General features: G+C 33.6%; 3 protein-coding genes across 3 annotated transcripts; all 3 read left to right on the plus strand.

The window, feature by feature from the left end:
- Nucleotides 1-573: 573 nt before the first annotated feature.
- LOC105100990 (olfactory receptor 10A7) lies at nucleotides 574-1,527 on the plus strand. Its single transcript, XM_010994075.2, has one exon. The coding sequence runs from the start codon at nucleotides 574-576 to the stop codon at nucleotides 1,522-1,524; it is 951 nt and encodes a 316-aa protein (XP_010992377.1). The 3' UTR covers nucleotides 1,525-1,527.
- Nucleotides 1,528-10,877: 9,350 nt separating this feature from the next.
- LOC105100989 (olfactory receptor 6C4-like) lies at nucleotides 10,878-11,816 on the plus strand. The gene is given in 1 exon segment (XM_010994074.2): nucleotides 10,878-11,816. A coding segment is annotated over 1 exon segment (939 nt).
- Nucleotides 11,817-20,742: 8,926 nt separating this feature from the next.
- On the plus strand, nucleotides 20,743-21,681 carry LOC105100988 (olfactory receptor 6C3-like). The gene has a single exon (XM_010994073.3). It carries the CDS (start codon nucleotides 20,743-20,745, stop codon nucleotides 21,679-21,681), a length of 939 nt encoding a protein of 312 aa, XP_010992375.1.
- The last annotated feature ends 6,071 nt before the right edge of the window (nucleotides 21,682-27,752 follow it).

The following is a 27,752-nucleotide window of genomic DNA, read 5'->3' on the forward strand; positions in this document are numbered from 1 at the left end:
CATAAGTACATGTTATGTTTTTGTTTGCTTATGTTTATTTACTGAGTTTCTCTCATATATACATATATGAGTATGTACGTGTATATATGGATGTAAATATGTGTGTGCATAGTGGATGGTATGGTGTAATAGGCACTCCATGCAGTAGAAACATGTCATTTATGTAATCCGAGATTGGAAAAGTCAAACTAGCCCAGAATTCATCTTTTTGCACCCTGGATCTATTTTTTAAAAATTCATAGATGATTGTCTTTTAATTATGAGTTGTCTAAACTCTTTCTACTTCGTAATGAAAAATCGCATGCCTCTGATGAAGAATACAAGCTACAGCCTGTGATCACTGATGAGCCAAACACTGCACCAAGGTGATTAGCAGTTAGCAGGATTCTTGCAAAGTATTTCTTTTCCCCATATTTTATCTCACTGTAAACATTCTGCTTCAGAGAAACAGAATGGGAAGACAACTGAGATCAGAGATGCGTTTATGGATTTTATTAATATATTTGAGATTATATCTATATTTAGAGTATCCTTGGATACGCATACTTTGATTCTTAGAAACTGGGCTAAGATATGATTTGTGAAAATCACACCCAAGTGACTGAGTTTATTCTTCTTGGTTTTACCAACAACTCTGAGATGCAAGTTTCCCTCTTTGTTTTGTTCCTGGCCATCTATACGGTCACTTTGTTGGGCAATTTTCTTATTGTCACAGTTACCAGCGTGGATCCTGCTCTTCAAACACCCATGTACTTCTTTCTCAGAAACCTGTCCCTTCTGGAAGTCTGTTTCACCTTGGTCATGGTGCCGAAGATGCTGGTAGACCTAGTGTCCCCCAGGAAAATCATCTCTTTTGTAGGCTGTGGTACCCAGATGTACTTCTTTTTCTTCTTTGGCAGCTCTGAATGTTTCCTTCTCTCTATGATGGCTTACGATCGCTTTGTGGCCATCTGTAACCCTCTCCGTTATTCAGTCGTAATGAATAGGTCCCTCTGCTTGTGGATGGCTGTGGGTTCCTGGATGTCTGGTGTTCCTGTCTCTATGCTACAGACAGCTTGGTTGATGGCCCATCCTTTCTGTGGACCAAACACCATAGACCACTTCTTCTGTGATGGTCCCCCAGTGTTGAAACTAGTCACCCAGGATACAACCATGTACGAAATGCAAGCACTTGGCTCCACACTACTATTTATTATGTTTCCCTTTTCCCTCATTTTGGTTTCCTACACCCACATTATTAAAACCATCCTGATGATGCCCTCTGCTACTGGCCGCCAGAAGGCGTTCTCCACTTGTTCATCCCACCTTATTGTGGTGTCCCTTTTCTATGGAACAGCCAGCTTGACCTACCTACGGCCCAAGTCCAACCAGTCGTCTGAGAGCAAGAAGATAGTATCGTTGTCCTACACTGTCATCACACCTATGCTAAACCCCATCATCTACAGCCTAAGAAACAACGAAATGAAGGGGGCAGTCAAGAGGACAATCACTCGAAAAGTCTTGCAGAAGTTAGATGTGTTTTGAGCTCTGTTGGGTAGAGCTGTTTTGAACAAAGTAGGAGCACCACAAGCCTTGAATAAAAGCTTACAAGGAGTGGAAGATTTGCTCTTACTTTGTCAGGCTCACTTACTATGACAGGTAAGTCTCAGGATTTCAGTCAGAGTCTCAGCTCAAATTGGGATAGTTGAGAGAATCTTTATGAAGGGATTATTCACAAACTGTGGGGCGGCTCATATGACGGAACTTCCTTATCCCTTGATCTGAAGGGCAAGGAGAAGGAGAATGAACTGGAGTCTGGAGAATGCTAAGACTATAAGAAAAAGCCACTCGCCAGGAGCTCTCTTCTTTAGAAGAGGAGGGCAGCCATCCCAGCCTGATTCTGCCCTGACTCTCTCAAATCTACTGCTGGTGTCTGTTCTTGACTAAACCAAATCTGAGACAGAGGGCGAGAATGTCCATCGATGCAGTAATCAAGGGACCATCTTCTGGAGCATGGATCAGGATGGAAAAATTTATGAAGGGTAAATGAAAATATCACCAGAAACCACTATTTATTCGGCAGCTAATGTGATGCAAAGACTAATCTGTAATGTGTTTTGAGTGAAGTTTTAAAAGGTGGAGAGTATTGAAAGGTGGAGATTCGCAGTTGCCAAGAATTCATGGTGCAAATTCTTTATATGTGTGGCTGGTTTAAATAAAGTTATTTAATAAAATTACCTTAGTATTAATATTTGGTGACACGATTCTGAACTTCGTTGATCATTGGATCAATTGGTTACTCATTTGTATTAATCAAATGTGACTTAGAATTTAAAGAACAAACTTTATTTGACACAACATTGTAAAATGAATATAACTCAATAAAAAAAAAAAGTTTAAAGGCAAAAAAACTCACACCTTATTTAAAATGAAAAAAAAAAGAACAAACTTTGCTTGATAATATTGTAAAAGCAAGAGTAAAGATAGTAAGAAGCAACATGATATATGAAGTCACTGCCTATAACAAATGCGACTGAGTCAGTTTAATTTTGGAAAATCTCGTATTTCCATTAGCAAAGGAAATATATTGGCTTTGAATATGTAATTTATGCATAATGGTAACAGTTGCTCTAAGACTTCATTAGTCAGTGTTTTTCTTCACTGTACAAAATTTTCTTTAAGCAATAATAACTCCCTAATCATTTGTTGTCAATTTTCAGGAAAATTTAAAAATCATTGTAAATTTCCAACTTTTGATGACTATTTTAATTTAATTGTGATTCCCCGAGGTTTGCATCCATTGAGAGTGGTGAGAGTTTGGGGTAGGAAATATCAGTTCTTTTAAATCTTTCTCCTCCAATGGCCTTTTAATTTCTTAAGTCTAGCTCAGATATTTTAAAATTAATGTTACTAAGTTCAATGACCATCTGGTAAGACTATTGCAATGGTTTCCTGCTAGCTGTATGTGACTCGAGTAGATTGTGAGATTGTAAAATGAATTGAGTAGTGCATGTGTTATGTATTTAATAACTAGCAAAATTAAACATAGAATAGAATAAAATAAGCAATATATGAAAAAAGCTTATGGGAGCACTTGATACATAGTAAACACTATCTGATTGTTTGATAGTGTTTGTTAGAATAACAAAATATAGAGGATTCTGCAAATGTTTTAGTTATGCATACATTATCTTCTGAATGAAATGTAAATTAATTTCTTCTGTAAGGTGCGAGCAAAAATGTTAAAAAGTGATGCACCTCTTGCATATCCTGTTATTTATAAACTATGATTTTTTTGTAGGGAATTTATAATATAACTACTATGTTTCAAATAGTTTTATTAAAATTGATACAAGTCACAGAATTACAAAACCTTCATGGAGATTTTTTTTTTTTTAATTTTTAGCCTCAATTTACAAGTTGATTTTTATCTTTAAAGTTCCAAAACCTAGTTAATAGGGTCAGTGTGATATCTAGAGGTATGATTGAAAAGATTGGTTTGGTAAGTTGTTGTCCCAAACAAGTGATGTCATCACTAACGGTAATTCCAGAATTTACTTTGGGCCAAATATTTTCATCATTGTTCTTATGGTGATACAATTGACTTTTTGGTTGTAGTGAAAAGACGTTTTGCATGAGTCCTTTCTAAGTTTACAATTCCGTAGACTACTTCCAAATATGTTTCCCTTATCGTAGTTACAAGCAATTTTGGAAATATTTCCTCTAAATGTCCTTAAGTTTGAGTGTTAGAGGGTGTCATCAAAGGCCAAACCTCATACACATAAGATAAGAATTGGTTAGATTGGTTAGTTTACATATTATCCAATCCTGTTACATACAGGGGAGCCGAGGTAAGAAGAAAAATCAAGTGCATCTGGTATTTCGGCATAGCTTAAAAAGTCTGTCTTTGGTTTATTTGAACAGCGCTCAAGTCAAATTAACGAATCCAAACAAATACATAGCATTGCTTCATATTTATATTTTAATGTGAAATGAACAAAACTGTCCTAAAGGAGTTTTAGATTTGTTTAGGAGACATAACTTAAGAACCATTAGCTAAGGGGGTAGGGTACAGCTCAGTGGTAAAGTGCATGCTTAGCATGCACGAGGTCCTGGGCTTGGGGTCGGAGTACCTCCGTTAAAAAATAAATAAATAAATAACCTAATTACTACCCCCCCCAAAAAAAAGAACCATTAGCTAGTAAAAATACAATTATATAATGAAGTGATAAAGCAAACTTCTCACTCTCCGAAATCAATGCTGCAGTAACAAATACATGCACATTTATAAATTAATATCGATAGTGAGTGCTGTGGGTGTTTGGGTAGCAGACAGAATAAAATTTATTTAAAATGATGATTCATTGTGGAATGAAACCTACAGACTTGGTAGTCAGATAATCACTCATTTGAATTCAGAATTCAATACTCAGTAACAACCTATTTATCCTCCATGAACTTTCATTTTTTCCCGTGTTTGTGGCAAAGTCAGGTGAGTTTCTATTGTGCTGTTACAATTTGATGTACCCAGAAAAGAAGGGACAGTGATTATTTACAGACCACATAGCCTCTGGACTCCTCATTTTATGATTCTTAGGGGAAGGCTGAAACCATCTTCTATGAAGATGTGAAGCCAGATACACCATATTTTACCCAGACTCCCTTACAGCTAGTTGATGGGTGTGCAACCTAAGCTCACGGAATCACATTTTGAATCTCAGTTTAACCACGCAGAGAAGTGAGGGCAGTGGGGATGAAGCCAGGGGCTCCCAGCGCCCAGGGACCACGGAGACTGAAGCTCTATGGCGGTGCCAGTGCCTGATGCCCGGAGTGCTAGCTTAAGCTGTGGCATCCAGGGTCCAGCAGGGCCACAGCAGTGTGTTGATACAACTGATTCTGGAGCGTTAATTTGGATGTCCACTGTGGTCCTGGTTATGCTTGCATTTCCCTTCCTATTGTGTATGTGGTGTGCTTCTAAATATTTTTTCAATATTTTTCCTGTGTAAATCATTGAGTCAGTTAAAATTCTTTTTAAGTGAAGAATGCTAATGGATAAAAATCAAACAAATCAGGAAACAAATGTCATTTGACTGAATTTATTTGAAAGATCCATCAAAATGGCTCATACAGAAGCCTTTTGGAAGGAACACTTGAATTTAGAGGGAAAAATTTTTGCATCTATATGTATATTTGGTATATATAGATATGGAGAGATAGAACCCTCACTTAGATGTGAATAACCTTCTATGTGTGTGTTACTTGGGTATCTGGAAGACAGTAACAATTTAAACAATAAGGCTTTTAAATGTGACCTTAAACACTACAATGGTATTTTTTATTTTTAGATTAGTTGAATGTGCTTTTTTTACTTCAACCATTGGCAGATTTGTGAAGAAATGTTACATTTTGTTTAAAAAGTGATAATCAGTTTTCAATCCACTTTTTAATCTTAATGTGAACAAAAACCATATATGAATAAAGCAAAATCAAAGTGTGGTAAAAAAAAAAACACTAATCTTAGTTTTAAAAAACCCAAGTGCATATACATCAACTAATATTTGCCAAGAGAGACAAAAGTACTCAACGGAGGAAAGACAGTCTCTTCAGTAAATGGTGCTGGGAAAACCAGATATTTGTATGTAAAACATGAAACTAAACCTTTATCTTACATCACTCACAAAAATTAATTTGAAATGGATTAAAGACTTAAATGTAAGACATGAAACCATAAAACTCCTAGAAGAAAACAGGGAAGAAGCCTCCTGACGCGGGTCTTGGCTATGATTTTTGGATAGAAAACTTAAAGCAAAAACAACAAAATAAAAAATTAACAAATGGGACTTCTCCAAACTAAAAAGCTTCTTCTGCACAACAAAAGAAATAATCACCAAAATGAAAAGGCAACTGCAGGATGGGAGAAAATATCTGCAATTTCTCTAATAAGAGGTCAATTTCCAAAATAAATAAAGAACTCATACAACTCAATAGCAAAAAAACAAACAATCCAATTAAAAATGGGCAAAGAACGTGAACGGACATTTTTCGAAAAAAAGATATTCAAATAGTCAACATTTGAAAGGTGCTCAATGTCATTGATCGTTAGGGAAATGCAAATCAAAATTACAATGAATTATCAACTCATACTGTTAGAATGGCTACTATCTAAAAGACAAGAGATAACAAGTGATGGCAAGGATGTGGAGAAGGGGAACCCCTTGTGCACTGTTGGTGGAATTGTAAATTGGTATAGCCACTATGGAAACAGTGTGGAGGTTCCTCAAAAAATTAAAAATACAACTACTATATGATCCTGCAATTGCATTTCTGTGTATTTATCCAAAGGAAACAAAAGCACTATATTGAAGAGATACCCTCACTCTCATGTTTATTGCAGCATTATTCAAAATAGCCAAGACAGGGATACAACCCAAGTGTTCATTACAGATGAATAGATAAAGAAAATGTGGTGTATATACACATACAACAGAACACAATTAAGCTATAAAAAAGAAGGAAATCTTGCCACTTGCAACATGGATGGAACTTGAGGACATTATGCTAAGTGAAATAAGTCAGACAGATTAAAACAAATACCGTATGATTTCACTTACATGTAGAATTTAAAGAAAACCAAACCCATAGAAAAAGAGATCAGATTTGTAGCTTATAAAACTATTAACTCTTTTGTTTGTGAAATTTGCATGCATTTCCACATGATTTAATCAGAAATATTAATCAGAATAAATTTCCAGGAGGAGATGACAAATTTCTCTTAATGTTACTCCTTGAGTGATAAATGTTATAGTGAAATTTATTTCCTTAACTGAACACTTCAGAGGGCCTTTCAGATTAGTCTATTTCAAATACTTGATATAAATTCAATATTTATTTGCAGTTTGTTCAAACTGTTTTTGATTTGTCAACCTTATCTTTCTCTGTATTGAAGTATCTTTGGATTACTTTGGAGAAAAGAGAGAGTTCACTCAGAGTATTGATCCCTCGTGAAAAATTAAGGTAATATGGCATGCTGGGATAGTTCAAGCCTAGAGAAATTGTTATAAAAGAAGATTCAGGTAAAAAAAAGATTCAATTAACATATATTTATAGTATCCTAAGTATGTGCTAGTCACTTTCATAAGTCTTAAGAGATACAGCATTAAGAAAATCCTTCACTTAGTGGAGCTTATATTTTAGTGAGGATGACAGACAATAAACACATAAGGAAATAAAGAAATCATAGAATTTAGGAGTGATGTGAACAATAAAAAAGTTTACCCTGTATAAAACACCAAGCAAGTTAAGGTGTTAGGCAGTGACTGAGTGGGGGCTATCTTGTGTCGTGGGGTCTGGGACACTTCCTGAGGCATTCCCACTTCTGAGATCTGAATGTCATGAGGGAGAAAGGACAGTGCAGAAAAATGGAACAGCAGGTGCAGAGGCTTTGAGTTGGCAAGGTGCTTGGGTGACGAAGAAATAGCAAGATATACACCCAGAGCAAATGAATCTGAAAAATAGTAATAGATAAATTCTAAGAGCAGTGGAAACATACAGAAGGCGTGGCAGGGGATTGTAACCTGCTCTGCTCCACCACAGGACTGCCATTTTCTTCCTCTTCCTCGCGAATGTGACCCATCTTTGTTGGGAGAGAAAGCCAGGCTATTCTTGGGTGTTTTGAAGCAAATTCTGACGGCCCAGGGAGGATTTCCCAGTGGGTCCTAAAGCTTTATATACTCCGTTTCAGCCACAAAAGGAGCTGGATTTGGAACTAAGGCAGAACTGATTCCCCTGCTTGAGGTAGGAGAGGGCTGGCGATCGCTGCAGTTAACTAAAGATGGTGTAGTCTCATTATTGCCTTGTTTGTCTACCTTTCATGTTTGCTTGCTGACATAACTGCACATGCATTCTTTTTAATAAAACTTTGATAGACTTGAACAAATACAGGTAAATATCTCAAAACATTACATTTTAGCAGTGAAATGTATGTTCAAGTACAAAATATTACACTATTCTCAGAATTAAAGTGGTAAAATAAATCAAATCATGTCTTTTTCCCCTGTTTTTCCACTATGCCCATTCCTACTTTTCATGTATTTAATTTTCTTAAATTTCCTCTTAAATGTAATCTATAACAATACTCTATAAATAAATAGATATTTGTTAAAGCTTTGGGTCCACCACAGAAGGATACAGAGGTCAAACAGACGAAAGGGCAATTTTGCCAGGAAGATTTACTGTGTGGTAGAATTACATCTGGAAAATTTGAGGGTTCAGATCTCTTAATCTTATAACTTTAGCCAATTGGCACTTTTATAGAAAATTGTCCCTTGTTAAATACCTCTATATTAACATATTTATAAAGTTATAATATGCTATGCAGTTATGTTATCCAGGAAAGACTGGAAAAGTTTTTCAATGTCTTATCAGTGACAAATAAACCTTATCTTTTTTTAAATCAATGTCTTATCAATAAATCTTTTTAAGACAATATATTTTTTGCCAAAATAAATCTTGTTTGGATGAAGTATTCATTATATGATCATAGATACATATAATTATATATAAATGTATACATATATATTTTATTTAGTAAAATGTTTCAATTATATGGGAATCACTTACAAAGTGTTTTGTCAAAAAATACTACTTAAAAAATTTTCTCAGAATATTAATATTCTTTACTGAATGTTTGATTCATTACTTTCTAAGTTACAGTTTTTAAACTTAATAGATGGGGGAGGGTATAGCTCAAGCGGTAGTGTGCATACTTAGCATGCACGAGGTCCTGGGTTCAATTCCCAGTACCTCCACCAAAATAAATATAAATAAATAAAATAAATTACCTCACCCCCCCAAAACAAACAAAAACCTTAATACCTAGGATCTCAAACTAGATTAGGGTTGACATTTTCAAATTATCCGATGCTAAATATTTTCATGTAGAAACAGAAAATCATTACCAACTGTTCAAATCCCAAAATGTGTTTCAAATAATTGTGGCAATATTACAATTTAATGAACTATTTTTCATTGTGGAAGAAGTGTCCTAATATTTCTGAATATAAAATATTTTTGTAAAATTCATTATTTGTGCATAATTTAAAATTTTTAATTCATAATTTTTAATTTTAAAGTTAAATTTTTAATTATAATTTTTAATTTATCTGTACTTATTATAAAGTAATCAAGTTAATATCTTCAGACACACATAGTCATAATCAATTAACACTTAAATTTACATCATTGATACATTAATCTAATTATTCATTAACAACATAATTTTTAATATAACACTGCATAACTGCATAGCATATTATAACTTTATAAATATGTTAATATAGAGGTATTTAACAAGGGACAATTTTCTATAAAAGTGCCAGTTGGCTAAAGTTATAAGATTAAGAGATCGAACCCTCAAATTTTCCAGACGTAATTCTACCATACAGTAAATCTTCCTGGCAAAATTGCCCTTTCATCTGTATCACATATTTCTGGAACTTTTAACTTGATAAGGATATAATGTGGAACTATTGCTAATGTATTACATACAGCCTTATGAAAATATGTGAACATAAGTACTGAAACAGTTGCTAAATGAAAAAGAAACTTTATAATTTTGCCTAGGAAAATTCATTCTTTTAGTAATATTTCTTCATGTCTGATGATGGAAAATATTAAAAGAAAATTCTGAGGAACTGTATGCATAAATTCAATTGGAGTTTCTATTTGCATAAAAGCTCTATAGCATTTAGTAAAACAGGTCTGAATATAAAGAGAAATCAAAAATATATTTTGCATTGAAATTTTTACCAAATCTGTAAAATTTTCTTTTAAAAAGATATAAAGAAAAATAGAGCCTATTATTGTAAGCTGTTGATTAATTTTAAAGTTGAATGAATTAAAGCACACTAGATATAACTATAAAATAATTTAACTTTATGATCCCGTGCTACATGAAGGTAATTTTTTATAAAGAAGAAAAGAAACAATTTTGTTAATTGTGAGTGTCAGATAAAATTGTATGGAGAGCTGAGCCTGGATTTACTTCTTAAGGAACTGTAATAGGTTGATGGGCAGATCCTGCATGCAGCAAGAAACACGATCAGTGAGGTTTTTTTTTACTTAATATTTTACCGCAGATGGGTTAATCCATATATTTATGTTAAATGGTGATCTCATTTACTGAGCCCTTTTCATGACACAGAAACTGTAAATAACACGAATTCCAAACACTTTAAGGATTAAGAAAAAACTATCCAGGTTTTGAGCTTCAGTAAGTGCACAGAATTATTATTCAAAATGAGAAAACTGAAATAAACAAAAATAAAAACACAAAGCAGAACAAAACAAAACAATCAAGTTCAATTTTATTCCTAGAGTTCATACCTTGGATTATTTGTATTTGTTAGCTGATAAACTGAGAGTTAAAAGGCTAATGTAAGAAATTCCAAATAAAGCCTGCTATCTAAACATTTCTTCAGATTCATCTATGCATGTGACAGGAGACAATAATTTATAAAGTCAAACTAGAATAGAAAGAATAAGAGGGAAAACATAAACAAGTGGGGAAACATGAGAAATAAATATTGATATAATTTAAAAGAAACAGTTGAAAATGTCCCTAAGAAGCAGGACCTTTGTTATTTATGAATTAAGATAGGGAAATGTGTAAATTTTTCCACCAAAAGAAATGTCTGTAAATCAACTATACTTCAATAATAATAAAAAAAAAAAAAGGTTATGTCCTTTGAAAAATGAGGGATAGAGGAAGATTCTGATTTTACATTTTACTTCTAATTCTTTTGACCTTCATCTTCTATTTCAATAAAAAACTGGAACCGTTTGTTTTATACCAACCTTTATCATTATTACTATTTTCTCCCTTTTGTGTGAAGTTAATGATGGGAAACCAAACATCAGTGATAGAGTTCATTCTTCTCGGGTTGACAAGTGACCCCAAGCTTCAAGCTGTGCTTTTTCTTTTTCTGCTGTTAACTTACATGTTAAGTATCGCGGGAAACTTGACTATCATCACACTGACCCTGCTGGATTATCGCCTTCAGACCCCTATGTATTTCTTCCTCCGGAATTTCTCTGTCTTGGAAATATCTTTTACTTCTGTCTTTGTTCCCAAAATGTTAGTCAATATTGGAACTGGAGACAAGACTATCTCCTTTGCTGGTTGTTTCACTCAGTACTTTTTTGCCATCCTTCTGGGAGCAACCGAATTTTACCTGTTAGCTGCCATGTCCTACGATCGCTACGTTGCCATTTGCAAACCCCTACATTACACAACTATCATGAGCAGAAGACCCTGCATTCTCCTTGTCCTATGTTCCTGGTTCTCTGGTTTTCTGGTTGTCACTGTGCCGCATGTGATGACTCTCCAGCTGCCGTTCTGCACCTCCAACGTCATCAATCATTATTGATGTGACTACACAGTACTGGTGCATCTGTCCTGTTCAGACACACATTTCATAGAAGTGATGGAGTTTGTCCTTGCTTCGGTGACCCTCATCTTCACCTTGACGCTCGTGATTCTTTCCTACACCTACATTATCAGGACAATTCTGAGAATCCCTTCTGTTCAGCAGAGAAAAAAAGCTTTTTCTACATGTTCCTCTCACATGATCGTGGTCTCACTTTCTTATGGAAGCTGTATCTTCATGTATATAAATCCCTCTGTGAAGAATGCAGTGACTTTTAACAAGGGAGTGGCTGTTTTAAATACCTCAGTTGCCCCTCTGTTGAACCCTTTCATCTACACACTAAGGAACAAGCAAGTGAAAATAGCCTTCAAAGATATGGTCAGTAAGATAACGACTTTTTCCAAAAATTGAAACTATCTGAGGTTCATTATTAAAACAAATAATAAATGTTGGGAGGCTGTAGGTGCACATTGTTGTAATTTTAAAATATTTTCTATATTATATTACTAATATTCCTATCCAAACCCTGAAACAGTAAAACTACTTATTTAATTTAGCTGATTTTTTCATCATTTTACTGTTCTTAAAAATTTAGAGGTCTCTGTGTGTGTGTGTTTGTTCTCTAAAGCTTGCGTGCTTTTTTCCTCATATGTACCTCACTTTTAAAGAAAAGATTTAAGGAAAGTCAGAATTGGGAATATTACTTTTAATAGTTTGGTTTTTTACAACCCGAGTTTTTCTTATCTTGTCCATTGCCACATAGTCTTCCATCTCTATTCTTGTAACTGAATTATTAAATACATACACCAAAGAAATTTATTCTAGCTTGTTAATGATAGCTTAAGTAATATATTAGAGAACTGGTATAAAGTTGGTTATTTTCAGATTTTATAATGTTCAGACTTAAACTTAGTCTTTTTACAAGGATTATTTATATGAGAACCTAGGCATGCACAGTGTTTGAGGTAAGACATTTCTAAAGAAGAGAAAATTAATATATGTTGGTTTCACCATTGATGCGGAAATGCTTAATGATGGTTTATGCACAGATTAAGCTCTTTAAATGAACCCATGAAAGAGGTAGAGAGGAATGTTTCAAATATAAGCTAATTAGAAGTATGTTATTATTAAGCAAATATCATATAATTTAGTGTTGTGCATAGTCATTGTTCTGGTTCTCATTTACAAGAGTATAAAATAAAACTATGTTAACATTATCTATGGTAGTAATGATTTTATAGCCTTAACTCATATTCTTTCTAAATTTTATTAGAGGTTTAATGTTTAGTATCATTAGCCAATAAATATGGATGCAAATTCTTGTTTTTCAGAGAATTGAATGACTAAATATTCCACTAGGAGAATATTCACAGAGTTGGTATTAATATTTCTATTTGACCCCAGAACTTTGATGTTTTCAAAGCAGTGAAAGTTTGTCCCAATCTACTAGTCTTTTATTTTTTAATGATTATTGGTAGGAAATCTTTTCCAAATCTTTGTTTATTAAATGTTATTCACATGCATATATATAGTTCCCTTAAGCATTATGTTTTTAAATAAGGATTTCCCAAGATAAAATTAGTTCTTTACGTAAATTTGCTTAACGTTGGTTAAGGATTAAGTTGTTTTCTTTAACTGGACATAATTTTTCTAGTAAGCAAAAAGACCCACTATCTAAACTTCCAAAAATCCCCGGACTCCTTATTTATTTGTGTGGTGAAAATCCATAAAGTTCTCGGTTTAATTACTGTGTTGAATGAGAGGCTGCTCTTTTTGAGCTACTAGCTGCCCGGTTTCAACCCAGACTGCCATCAGAGGGCGGGGATCCACCATCTGTGATCCTAAGGATTGCTCTCCACCTACTTAATGAAAAGAACATATTATTTGCTCATTACATTCTAGATTATTTATCTATATTATACTTAATATAACCTTTAATCATCAAATTGTTCAAATCATACATTTCTTGAGACTTCAGGAAGTTACTGAACTGATGTGTCTTGGGATAGGAAACATTTCTTATATGATAACCTTTTCTAGCAGTAGACAAAACTTCATTATCAATGTGAATCAAATATTTAAATCTAGTATAATGGAACAGAAGAAAAGGTTATATCTCACTCAATTCCTCTTAGCAAGTAGGAGAAATAATAACTTGGTGAAAATACCACTATATGAGTATCATTTATTAGATATAGTTAAAAACAATTTATTTTGCTCCCAGCTAACCTAGGTTGAAAGTGATATTTATAAAGTATTACATATCTAGTATGTGAATTTAGAAAATTGGCAGAACTGAGAAAATTGTTATTGCACATTTTGTCAAACTTCGATAATTTTCTCATTAAATTTTAAATCTTATTCATTAATAATTAAATCTGATAAATTTTAAAATTTATTCTTACATCTTAGAGCCTTTTTCTAAAGTGGTGATATTTGTTCTAACAAAATACTGACTTTATTCTTAAATATATGTCATCCAATAAAAATGTGATGTTAACAAGAGGAGACTTGATAGCATTATAGTTACAAGGTTATGGCCATCTCTGTGCTGGTTCAAAAAAAATTTAGATTAACTTCATATAAGTAAAACATCCCTTCTTTCATTATAGCCTGTTACCATTTCAGCACTCCTACTGTCAAAAAATCCATAACCCATAACTTGTGGCTGTGGCATTTTCAGATATTGCATGAGTGAAGGTTTTTTTGTCAAAGTTTGCACTTGGACATTTTACATTAATTTCTTTTGTGAAATTTCAGGATTTATGGCACCCATTAACATTTGAAAGTTTCTCAGTGAATCAGTGATTCCAGGTTTAGAACATCAGTAGTTGAAATAAATAGTAAAATTCTTAAAGATAATTTTCTAATTGGGAGAAGATAAATATGGAGCATTCTATCCATAAGTCAATAAAAGAGAATTGTGGCATCTCTCAGTTAACAATATTTTATCAGTTGACAAACACTTAAAATCTTTGCCTATAAAACAGCAGCATAGTTAAGGCTTTAAAAACTGAACTGAGATTTGAAACATCACTCTTATAAGGTGAGGGGGAATTTATAGTTTTGAAGCCCAAATGGTTTAATTGCTAAATTAAAAATATCTTCAGAGGAATTGTATCCTACATTACATAATATTTATAATGTGGAGGATACAGTCTGAAATTCCCAATATATAAAACCAAGGGAACAAGTGACTCCTTCACAAGGGAAAAGAAAACTGGTAGACATCAATCCTGAGATGGCTACAATGCTACAGCTAATTGTAAAGGATTTACAGGAGTATATAGAACTATGCTCAGTTAATGAATAAACTTCAGAAGAAAAATGCAAAGTAAAAAAAGGAACAAAATTTTAAAAGTTTGTAAGTGAAAAATATATCTGAAAAAAAAAATCATTTATGGATATAAAAGCAGATGGCAATGATGGAGAAAAGAGTCAGTGAACTCCAGAAAATCCTAAGGGGGAGTGGCTAAGGCGGCAAAGTAGGAAGACCCTGAGCTCACCTCCTCCCATGGATATACTAGAATAACAACAATTTACAGAGCATCTGTTGGTGAAAATGACCTGAAGACTAGCAGAAAAGACTTTCCACAAAGAAAGATACAAAGAAGCAACCACAACAAGATGGGTAGGAGGGGCAGAGACAGGTAGAGTGAAGACCCACACTCCCAGGTAAATGACACACAAAAGGGAGATTAATCAAATTGCAGAGATTCTCCTGGAGGAGCAAGGGGTCAGAGCCCCACTTTAAGCTCCTCAGCTTGGAAGTCCTGCACTGAGAGGACAAGACCCAGAATGTCTGGCACTTATATGGGCAATTAATTTACCTTAAGGTTGTCAAGAATATACAATTGGGGAAAGACAGTGGTGTTGGGAAAACTGAGAAGCTACATGTAAAAAAATCAAATTAAACAACTCTCTCTCACCATGCACAAAAATAAATTTAAAATGAATTAAAGACTTAAATATAAGACCTGAAACAATAAAACTTCTGGAAAAAACCTAGGCATTGGTCTCATTGACATTGGTCTTAGTAATATTTATTTGTATATTTCTCCTAAGGTGAAGTATACAAAAGCAAAAATAAACATTGAACTAAAAAAGCTTTTGTACAGTGAAGGAAACTATCAACTGAAAGAAAAGGGTCACGTACTGAATTGAAGAAGTTTATTGCAAACAATATATTTGATAAGGGGTTGTATCCAAAATATACAAAGAACTCATACAACTCAACATTAAAAAATAAACAACCCATTATAATATGGGCAGAGGAACTGAATAGACATTTTACCAAAGAAGACAACCAGATGGCCAGCGGGCACATGAAAAGGTGGTCAACATCACTAATTAATCAGGGAAATGCAAATCAAAACCACAGTGAGATAGTCTCACACCTGGCAGAATGGCTATTATATTAAAACACACACACACACACACACACACACACACACAAATTATAAGTGTGGCAAGGATGTGGAGGAAAGGGAAACCTTGTGCACTGTTGGCGGGATTGTATACTGGTGCAGCCACTATGGGAAACAGTATGCAGATTTCTCAAAAATGAAAAAAGAGCTGCCATATATGATCCAGCAATTCCACCCCTGGGTATCTATGCAGAGAGAAATAAAATACCAATCAGAAGATATATGAACCCTGTGTTCTTTGTGACATTACTATAGCCACAATATGGAAGCAACCTAAGTATCAATCAATAGATGATGGATTAAGAAGATGTGAGATAGATAGATAGATAGATAGATAGATAGATAGATACACACACATATACATACACATAATACACACACACACACACACACACACACACACACTGGACTATTACTCAAACATGCAATAGAATGAAATCTTGCCATTTGTGACATGATCAAACCTAGAGGGTATTATGCTAAGTGAAATAAGTCAGACTGAGAAAACTAAATAATATATGATTTTACTTATATTTGGAATCCTTAAAAATGAACAAATATAACTAAACAGAAACAGAGTCACAGATACAGAGAACTGGTGATTGCTAGAGGGGAGGGAGTAAAGGTAGGGGAGAGAGAGTGAGGGGGATTAGTATGTACAAACTTTCAGTTACAAAATAAATGAGTCATGGGTATAAAATATGCATGTGGGGTATATAGTCAATAATTATGTAATATCATTACATGGTGATAACTACAGATGATAACTAGAGTTTTCATGGTGATCATTTTGAAATATAGAAAAATCAAGTCAGCATGTTGTGTCCCAGGAACTAACACAGTGTTCTAGGTCAATGCACCCCAATGTTCATAGCAGCACTCTTTACAATAGCCAAGACATGGAAACAGCCTAAATGTCCATCAACAGGTGACTGGATAAAGAAGATGTGGTATATTTATACTATGGAATACTATTCAGCCATAAAAAATGACAACATAATGCCATTTGCAGGAACATGGATGTCCCTGGAGAATATCATTCTAAGTGAAGTAAGCCAGAAAGAGAAAGAAAAATACCATATGAGATCGCTCATATGTGAAATCTACAAAAAAAAAAGAAAGAAAAGAAAAAGACAAATGAACATAAATACAAAACAGAAACAGACTCATAGACATAGAATACAAACTTGTGGTTGCCAGGGGAAAGGGAGTGGGAAGGGACAGACTGGGAGTTCAAAATATGTAGATACTGACAGGTATATATACCATAGATAAACAAGATTATACTGTATAGCACAGGGAAATATATACAAGATCTTGTGGTAGCTCATGGTGAAAAAGAATGCAACAATGAGTATATGAAAAGTTGTACTCTACACTGGAAATTGACACAAAATTGTAAACTGACTATAACTCAATAAAATAAAAAACAAACAAACAAATTCATTAAAAAAAAAAAAAGATCAGGTTTGTGGTTATCTGAGGTGGGGGTTAGGGAAGGTGGGGCTAGATGAAGATAATTAAAAGGTACAAACTTCTAGCTATAAGATAAATAAGTACCAAGGATGTAATGTACAATATGAATAAACTTAACACTGCTTTATATTAATATGAAACTTGTTAATAGAGTAAATCCTAAGACTTCTTATACCAAGGGAAAAAAAATCTGTTTCTTTAATCTTTATGAGATGATGGATGTTCACTAAAGTTATTGTGGAAGTCATTTCATGATACATGTAAGTCAAGTCATTATGTTGTACATATTAAACTTATATAGTGCTGTCAATTATATCTCAATAAAACTAGAAAAAAGAAAAGATTTCTGTCTAGTACTCATCTTTATGAGAGAATTCCAATATTTGTATATATGCAAATGAATGCATAAAAATGGACTTAGCATTGTAACCAATGATGTGAAATTGGTAGCAACCTAATTCCCTAAATCTTAATCAATAATGAAATTACCAAGTTATAAACAAGTCTCCGTGGGCATTCTGTGCAATCATTATAAAAGGATGAGTTCCATCTAGATAACATGACAAGGAATAATATCCAATATGTATTGTTAACTGAAAAAAAAAAGGAAAATTGTAAAATATTTTCTGAAGTAAAGTTGTATTAGTGTGAAGAAAAGAATGTATCTCTGAGTCTGTGACTGTGACTGTGTTTATGGCTGAATATATAGAAAACGTATCTGGTAGAACATACTTTAAAAGTTTAACACTGTTTAATTTTAAGCTTTGAGGGCCAAGAAAGTATCAGTTGGAAACACAGGGTCATTCCATATGTCACTATGTGCTATTGATCTGATATTTAATTCTCTGACATTTGATTCTCATAACATTAAGCATATATAACTACTAAAATTAAAAACTAAATTTGTAAGTACTTTTCTGATTTTTAAAGATATTAAAATGCTGTTTTTATTCATTCATTCTGCTTTGTGCTGCTGGAAAAGTGTAAATGAATAAAACAAGAGCACTACCCTTGATGAAGGGTCCACTTTGGTGTAGCTCAGACCTGTGTTTAACCAACCCCGAAGGAATTGAGAATCATCTCCCGAGTGTAGACTGAGTACCATGTGCGTATTAGAGAAATTAAGTACAACCAAAGGGAAACCAGGTTGCTGGTATAAGCTGGTTGGTGCACTTTTGCTTTTATCTCGCTCTACTGATTAGCTCCTGGAAAGGTATCTGTCATGACATCACTACATCTCTTGAGCTTATTTCTCCTTGCACCTTCCTCTCTTCACTCTGGTCTCAGATTTATACAGTGACCAGAGAAAGTAAAATTAGCTTTGGGTAACATTCAATCTTCATCTTGTCCAGCCAGCTTTGAAATGTTTACCTTCCAGTCATTAAGCAGTATTTCCTGAAACTTTTCTTAAAGAACTCTCAGGATTACAAGAGTAGTTTCCTAAAGTTAAGGTCAGAACAATGTTTATGTTCATATGGCAAGATAAAAGAAATAAAGAGAAATTTCTTTAACTTGTAGCAGATGTTATTTTTAAAAAATGCATGAAATCAAGCCTGTTTTTCTCCACGTGAGAGGCTTTTATGCGGTAGACAGAGGCAAGGATGAGCTAATGACAAAAAAGTCTCCTGCAGTGTAATATGAACACATTATATCTCATTTTTTAAGTAAATTAAGAGAAATCTGGGATTTTCTGACTGGAATCGTTAGATGTATCAGAAAGTAAGTATACTTCCTATTTTTCAATGTGTACTTTTATCTTTTTTTCCACTCAAAAGTTTATTTTGTTGAAATAAATTTCAGGGACCATCAAATTATCACTTTAACAAATTCATTGTTACTAATTTTGCATTTTAATCATTTAGTCATTGTTCAAACAAAGCAACAGTTTCTGCCTTTTGGTCTGCTAATTTTGCTAACAAATTATAACAAAAACATATTTATTCCTAAAGGAACAGAATGCCGACTTCCAGAAAAAAATTAAATAAAAGGAGAGAGGGAGGAAAAGGGCACAATACAACCTTTGATACTTATCACCTGCTGGCTGGTCTAGGTCATACTATAGAGAGAAAATAATACAGTATTATTAAGAGCTTACACACATTTAAAATTCTGGTTGCTAAGAATGAAGAGAGATCAAGACAGATGAAAAGCCATATGGATTACATTTTAACAATTTTGGTTTCTATACAGTAAATCTTACAGAGAATTTTAGTTATTCTGATTATTTAGTCTCCCAGGAAGAAGGCAATGGGATATTTCGGCACTAAAAAACTCCCTTGAGGTCCATCTTGGTGTCAGACAAATTTAGTAGTAAAAAGACAGAGTGAATATAGTTTAAAAAAAGGTTTGATTGTTAATTTAAATAAGCATCATAAAAATTACATAAATGTATCATGGATCAGCATGTTACAGAAATATATTATTGATATGGCTCTGTGTGAGCATTAATATCTCTGGTTTCTGATATCTTCCCATAATTTAAGTAACTTTACTCTTGTTTACAAGCAAGGCATTTCTTTCTGTCAGTTGTATTTAAAAGAATATATATTAAGAAAAAATATAAATGAGGAATCTAAAAAAAGACAAATGAACTTATTTACAAAACAGAAACAGACTCAGACATAGAAAACAAACTTATGGTTACCAGAAAGGGAGAAGGGGTGGGAAGGGATAAATTGGGAGTTCGAGATTTACAGGTACTAACTACTATATATAAAGAACAAGTTTATACTGTATAGCACAGGGAACTATATTCGGTATCTTACAGTAACCTATAATGAAAAAGAATATGAAAACAAACATATGTGTGTATATGTATAACTGAACAACTATGCTGTACACCAGAAATTGACACAACACTGTAAACTGACTATACTTCAATAAAAATGAAATAAAATAATCTTCAAAAAAAGAAAAAATAATCATAGTTATCATTAAGCTCAGGGATTGTGATTAGGGTCAGTCTCCACCAAAGTCTTGTAAGACAATAAAGTTTGTAAAAGGCATTAGAATTAAAATTCAAAATTAGATATTTCAATCCTATAACCACAACACCCTGGAAACTGGAAAAAAATCAATATCTAAACTATGGACATAACTAATACATATTGCTATAGAAACATACAATTAAGAGATGTTTGCTCATACAGAAAGTTTAGTTACATACAAAGATTCTACATAAGGTCACCAATGAGGGGAAATTTTAACATAGACCTGTGACTGCATATTCCTTTTTAATAAACAGTGTATAAAATATTCTGCTTTAACAGGAGTGGATATTGCCAAAAAAATCTTACACAGAAAAAGTTCTAGTGCTTCATTTCACTGGAGTAAATAATACCAATAGTTAAATCTTCAGTTCCTTTACTATTCATGTATTCTCTCTTTTTGTTTTGTTTTTCATGAATAGATTTGACCTGAAGAAAAAAATCAGTATGAGAAACCACACAGTGATTACAGAGTTTGTACTCTTGGGCATATCAGACAACCCAGAGCTTCAGGTTGTAATTTTTATCTTTTTATTTCTGGCTTATGTATTAAGTGTGGCTGGAAACCTCACCATCATCATCCTTACTTTATCAGACTGTCATCTAAAGACTCCTATGTATTACTTCCTTCGGAACTTCTCCTTCTTAGAAATTACATTCACCAGTGTTTCGATCCCCAGGTTTTTGGGGGCAATCATTACTAAAGTCAAGACCATTTCCTTTAACAATTGTTTAGCTCAGTTATTTTTCTTCATCTCCATGGGTGTGTCTGAATTTTTTCTCCTAACTGCCATGTCTTATGATCGTTATGTTGCCATCTGCAAACCTCTCCATTACACCACCATCATGAACAAGAAAATCTGTACCCTGCTCATCTTCAGTTCGTGGCTAGGAGGATTTCTTACCATCTTCCCACTACTCATGCTTATCCTCCAGTTAGATTTCTGTGCTTCCAATGTAATTGATCACTTCTCTTGTGACTATTTCCCCATTTTACAACTCTCATGCTCAGATACGTGGTTTTTAGAGACGACCGGCTTTTACTTTGCTTTTGTGACTCTGCTCTTCACTTTGTCCTTAGTGATTCTGTCCTATGTGTGCATAATTAGCACCATTCTGAGAATCCCGTCTGCCAGTCAGAGGAAAAAGGCTTTCTCCACGTGTTCCTCTCACATGATTGTCATTTCCATCTCTTATGGAAGTTGTATATTCATGTATGTCAAGCCTTCAGCAAAAGAAAGAGCTTCACTGACCAAAGGAGTAGCTATTCTTAACACTTCAATTGCCCCCATGTTAAACCCTTTTATTTACACTCTGAGGAACCAGCAAGTAAAACAAGCTTTCAAAAACTTGGTTTATAAAGTAATGTTTTCTAGAAATGAATAAAATTATGTATTAACATGAATGAATGTCATCATGAAGATCTGATAAAGGAAGAATGAAATTTTATCTCCTACAATATCCGCCTCCATCCATCTCCCAGATACCTACTATGCTGACCTCATTTACCTACGTTTTTCTGTTTAACTTGAAAGCGACTATGCTGTGTCTCCCTTTCAAACTACCTGTAGCTTCCATGTAATCGTTGATTTGCACTTCTGAATAGAAAGCCAGTAGCTACAGAACATAAACTGTTTCGCCTATTATTCTGAATAATAAACATATTTTATTATGTAATGTCTAAATGAGGAAACACTGCTATAATCACCTTACTCTTAAATTTTCCCTTTTGTTACTAATATAAGTTTCTTTCTTAAAATTATATGAAATAAATTATGTGAAATAAATTAAATATCAGCAACAACCACATTTTTTGCACACTATCTGCTGCATCTGTCCAATTCTTCCCCCTCATCTGATATTCTTGGCTATTTACTTTCCTAATTACAAATAATCTGAAGTTCCTAATATCACATGACTCAGTTGTGCTGAAGGCCTGTGTTATGTCTTATTTTATATACTTTCCTTTTTATCTGTATTATTTTTAAAAAATATGTAAAAGAGGGATATTTAGGCAGCCACCATTACTCCTGTGCCACCTGTAAGTTGGATAGGAATTTCATGAAAATAATATCTGTTCTGGAGGAGCACTTATTCTGTGCCATATGCTGAACCAGGAATGTTCTGTACCATATCTGTGTGAAATCAGACATGATTATCTCTTTGTTACAAATGTGCAAATTGATGCTCAGAAAGATTGGGTAACTTGCCTGAAGTCTTGAGCTCTATAGACAACATGATAGACTGATTAAAAAAGCAAAACAAAAGAAAACAAAACAAGAACTTGTGCTTGCTCAATTTTCTACCTATTCGAAACTCTGTAAAAGGATCTGCAAATTTTGCACAGCTTTCGCCAAGACCTACACAATTTTATTGGCTTTGTTTCACTCACATCATCTCATTGGGGCATGATTATATTATTACAGTCTAGTCTCAGAAGGTACTAACTCCTAATAGCACACTTGGCATATCAATGACAACATTAATTGATAAAAACGAGAAACTCTTTAAGTGCCATTGTTGCTGAGCAACAGAAGGAGTAGGAAAGACATGTAAAACATCAGTGGTATTACAGTACCAAAAATTTCTATTAGAAGGCAGATTAAAAACAATGGAGTTAGTGAATGTACTTGGTACAATGTGGTAGATTACCAGTTTAAAAAAATCGGCTTGGAGGTTGGGGTAGAGATCTGCATCAGGAATTCAGACAATCAGGTGTTAATCCCTGTCTGAAAAACAATGCCAAGGGAACCTGACTTCACACAGTGTTGTTGTTTGCTTGTTGTTTTTTTCTCTGTCTCACTGGACACTTTCCCCCAAGCTTCCTTTTCCGACTTCAATACTAATGTGTATTATGTTTTATATTCCTTAGTGTTTTGTGAACATTTCTGTTCTGGCAATTTTGATATCCTGAATTAGTCCCCTTGAGCCAGCAGGAGAGAGAACAGATAAAACATTAAGCAACTTACGCTACTTTGAAATCTATGTAGAAACCATACCAGAGAGTTTTTAAACACCTTCTGGTTTTTTTTTTTTTTTTCTCTTTTATATATTTGGTCCTTTCTTACTCTCTATAGTCAAAGAAACACTCTGGATAAAATGAGAGATAAAAGACAAAAACATTGACAATCAAAGGCAAATTTGTCCAAAGAGAGGAAATGTTTACAGAAATGCTAATTTTCTTGGGTTACAACAATGGCAGTTGCTAAGATTTTTTTATATTCCACCCATTCTGAATGTGAATAAGGCTGTATGAAAATCAGAGGTAAGTTGGACATACAGATAGTAGTGGAAGTCTCCCAAAACTTTATCAGTGATTCATTGCTTATCAGCTCAACTTTTAATCAAATTAAATAGGATATATTGGAGTTATATTCTGTACCTGGATATATTAAACAGTGTAAAAAGAGGTAGTTAATTTTGTTTTATTATGTCAATTTATTCATTCCCTATTAACTAAAGGCAGGTAATTACTGTCTCTGTGTGTTTCTAATCTAATATAGGCTTTGTAGTAATTTGTTTAGAAGAACAGACTTTAATTTCAGGTAGACTATTTGCCAACTATAAGAATATATTTAAAGTATAACTTCAGTGACCCTAGTTGTTTATTTGGGAATAAAGATAAAAGTTTCATAGGTGTGTTATAAGGATTAAATGAGATAAAATACAAAAGTTCTTAGTACTTCACTTGAATAAATAGTGGTTTTGCTAAATCACAATTACTATGAATATCCTTCCCAGAGCTAGGAATTAATTCCAACTAAAAGAAGAATAAAGTAAATAAAATAGGTCTTCTTAACACATATTAAGTGCCACAGGATTTTTAGAGTACTTTCATTTAGATTATTGCAATTATTTCTTTTAAAAAAAAAACCTTGAAATTTCAACTCCATTTTAAACAGAGATAACCGAAGCTTAAAGAAAGTAAATAACTTATCCAAAGTCACCAGTCTATGTGGCCCATTTGTATGTTTAATCCATGTGTTCTAACTGTAAAGACCGTACACTGTGTGTGATAATTTATCCTAGAATGTCATAAGTAATAAATTAATAGTATTTTGATACCATAGTATTTTTATTAGTTTATTTACTTTTCCTTCCTTGTCTAAATTATAGATAGCTAGCTTATGACTGAAAATGTGAGGTTAGGAGCTGATATTCACCATACACTCCAACAGATATGAGTGTTACTATTTCTGAAGTTACTATTAAAAGTGATTTGATAATCTCTCTTTCCCCTTGTTTTGTCTCTATGAACACTGGTATGTATGCTGTGAACTGAATCTGCCCATCATTACTGAAATAAAGAAATATAAATTATTCAGATTTCTCCAGGGGAATAGTTATCTAAAATAACTGTGAAAAAAAAAAAGTATCTAATAAAACAATCATTCCAACCACTCAGTGGATTCTCCAGACGAATCCTTGCCTTCAGGCCTTCAGGCCATGAGAAGTTCTTAAGTGTCACGCTGCAAAGCTTACAATGACTGACCAGCGCCCAAAGTAAATTTAAAGTAATTATGAAGCTGAATTAGATGTTACCCTCAACATTGAATTAAACTATTTTTCTTTTCATAATGTACTAAACTAAACCCTAAAACACTCTTTAAACACACAAAGTAGCAGAAACAATGATAAAATGAATAAAACACATTGTTTTGGTGGTACGATTTGTGAAATTTTTCTAGTGATCTGTAATGAGGTTTAACTGAAGAAGAGAGAACTGGTAGACATAGAAAAAGTTGAAACAACTGGACTCTCAAAGTCATTGCATTACTAAGAGATATTTCCACCCAGTGCAAAATAAAATATTATTAAAAACAAACAAACAAAAATAACAACAAAACACACAAGAAATACAATGGAACTAGTCTGAGGCTTTCATCTCAGTCTCTCAAAGGAACATCTTTTGGTCCTTGAAACATAATGTACCCTTTAATTCAGAGTCTCCTTCTCATCTTGGGCATCCGAGAAATCATGAATATCTAGTTTATTTAAAGGGTCACTAACTTGATGGCAGGGATTTAGGAAGGGCAGGAGATAGGAGTGTTTTCAGAATGACACCTTGAAGATGCTTCAGAGTCATCTCGTGTAACAAACATGAAGTATCGCTGTTAATTTTCATTCTGAATAGCTCAAAGAGCCTGTCTCAGGGATTCTTAGGGAGCAAGTAAGAACTGAGTTTGATGAAATGGGTGGAAGAAAGTATAAAGCACAATAAATACTCTAATCCATGTTCTTCCAGGGGGAAACATGGACCTACATTCAGAAATAAAAGCTGAGAAGATGAGTTAAATGCTTGGAGATATCCTTCACGCCCTGTGTGAATACATCCTTGTGATGGCTGAAGGCTCTAGGAAGCATATAGACCTCATTAAACATGGGGTTTATTTCTCTCAAAAGGCTGATGAATGAATGAATGCTGATAATTTTTATCAGGCTTATTTGATGTTGGTAAATAAATGCAATCCACTGAATTTTCATAAACATTTTCACATAAAAAGTATAGTATACACTCCTAACCCTATGATATTGGATCACGTCTTGCTAGAGTTCCTTTAAGCTTATTTTCTCTAGTCCTGGAACGCTGGCTATGTAAGTGTTCATTTTCAGTGATGCTCACATGAACTCTTCCAATATCTATTAATACCTTTGTTCATAGCTCTTCATACATTCTGTCACAAGTTTAATCAGTAGCAAAAAGTGTAAATCATATTATTATTCAAAAGAGTATTAAAATTAACAGGAAACTTAAGAGGAAAAACAAAATGTAAAAAAAGTAGAAATATGTTTTAAAATACAGTGTACTGATACATTGTTCACCATGTAATAGTAACAATATAATTTTTAAAACCTGGATATCCAATGCCAATAAGTTACTGCAGAAATTTCAGTCTAGAGAGTGAAACCAAATCTTGTCTATTTGATGAGAATGCGTTTTGTGATTTAAGATGTCATGAAAAAGTAGTGCTTTCCATGAAAAACAAACCCTTATAAAGGAAGAGTGAAGTTACTGAGAGGGAGTAAATTTAATTAAAAGGATGAATTGTAAAAAATTAAGGACATTAATTTTGAAATAACATTTTACAGTTTTCTTTTAAGTTATATATCAAAAAATTTAGCTTCCTTTACATGTTTTTTGTTATAAATTTACTCAATACAGAGAATTTAAACCAAGCAGATAATACATCTTGAAAAAAGTAGGTAAAGTAGCAAAATACATCTTGTAAAACAAAGATAGAACTGATGTGATATACAGCCTAGAATTTGGCATAAAGTGGAGACATGCAACAAACTCAACATTCATCAATTAATTAGACAAGTGTTTATTTCAAACCTACTATTACTATACTATACTATAGAGAGGTGTTCACAGGAGATTTGTAGTCTGTGAGGTGGGTTTCAAAGGATGAATTGAGAATTAAGAGTTCTATAGTCCTCATTACAATGGGTATCAAACCTGGTGTTTCGGGAATAAGGAAGAAGCCAATTTGAAAATCATTGAAATCTGCTACCCATAATGCTAGTCACATGCATATATTTAATGCAAACCTCACCACCTTTCTGAGAAAGATTACGATTACTAATGAGGAGCGGAGAAACGAAGTGGCCACTGGTAGCAACGCTGATGTGCTGCAAATATCTAATATGCCTCAAATGCGGCGCTCAAATCCCAGCTGAAGATGAGAGAAGTGACTTGTTTGTGGAAAGCGAGGGAGTGGTGATGAGGCGGTGAAGGCAGATACACCGTGGTGGGAGAGGTCACCACGTACACACAGTGGGAAGAACAAAGGCTAAGAGTCACTTTCCCCGAATGCCTGACAGGTAGTGTACAATCATGTGATTCTACTTCATTTGTGTTTTTATTGTTATTGTTCTGATATGATTCTCTTGGTGCTAAATTTATTCATTACTACTTATCTTAGACATAGCTTTCTACATAGGACAACATCCAAATCCCAAATGTTTTCAGCTCAGTGGTCAGGAAGTGTTTTCTCCATTGAACAAAGCCTTATATGGGTATTGTTAAATGCTAAGCATTTTTCTAAGTACTTCACATATATTCACTCATTTAATGCTCACAATAACTTTATGAGATAGGTTTCCATGCAGTGGAATAAAGTATGTATTTATAGACGAAGCACTGAGGGACTGAATGAATTTCAGACCTACTAAGTCGCTTGGATTCATACCTAGATATCCTCACTCTTCCTTATAGAAATATCTATGGTAATATCACTAAAATTTTATTTTAAAAAAAGGAAAAATTAAAACTCACTATTTAAAAAACACACAAAGACACAAACTATTAACCTCAGCTTCCTTAAAGAGCACTTATCTAACTCTTTAATAATCATATTTAAGTATTATTTTAAATAATATTTTAAATAGAAGGGGAAATAGGTTGTATAGGAATGAAGTCCATAATGGTGACACAGTGTTAGGCTGAACTATTA

The sequence above is a fragment of the Camelus dromedarius genome, chromosome 11 (assembly GCF_036321535.1).
Source record: "Camelus dromedarius isolate mCamDro1 chromosome 11, mCamDro1.pat, whole genome shotgun sequence".
NCBI lineage: Eukaryota > Metazoa > Chordata > Mammalia > Artiodactyla > Camelidae > Camelus > Camelus dromedarius.

What these genes read in the sequence shown, in the direction of transcription:
- LOC105100990 (XM_010994075.2), top strand. Translation starts at nt 574, where the DNA reads ATGATTTGTGAAAATCACACCCAAGTGACTGAGTTTATTCTTCTTGGT.
- LOC105100988 (XM_010994073.3), top strand. Translation starts at nt 20,743, where the DNA reads ATGAGAAACCACACAGTGATTACAGAGTTTGTACTCTTGGGCATATCA.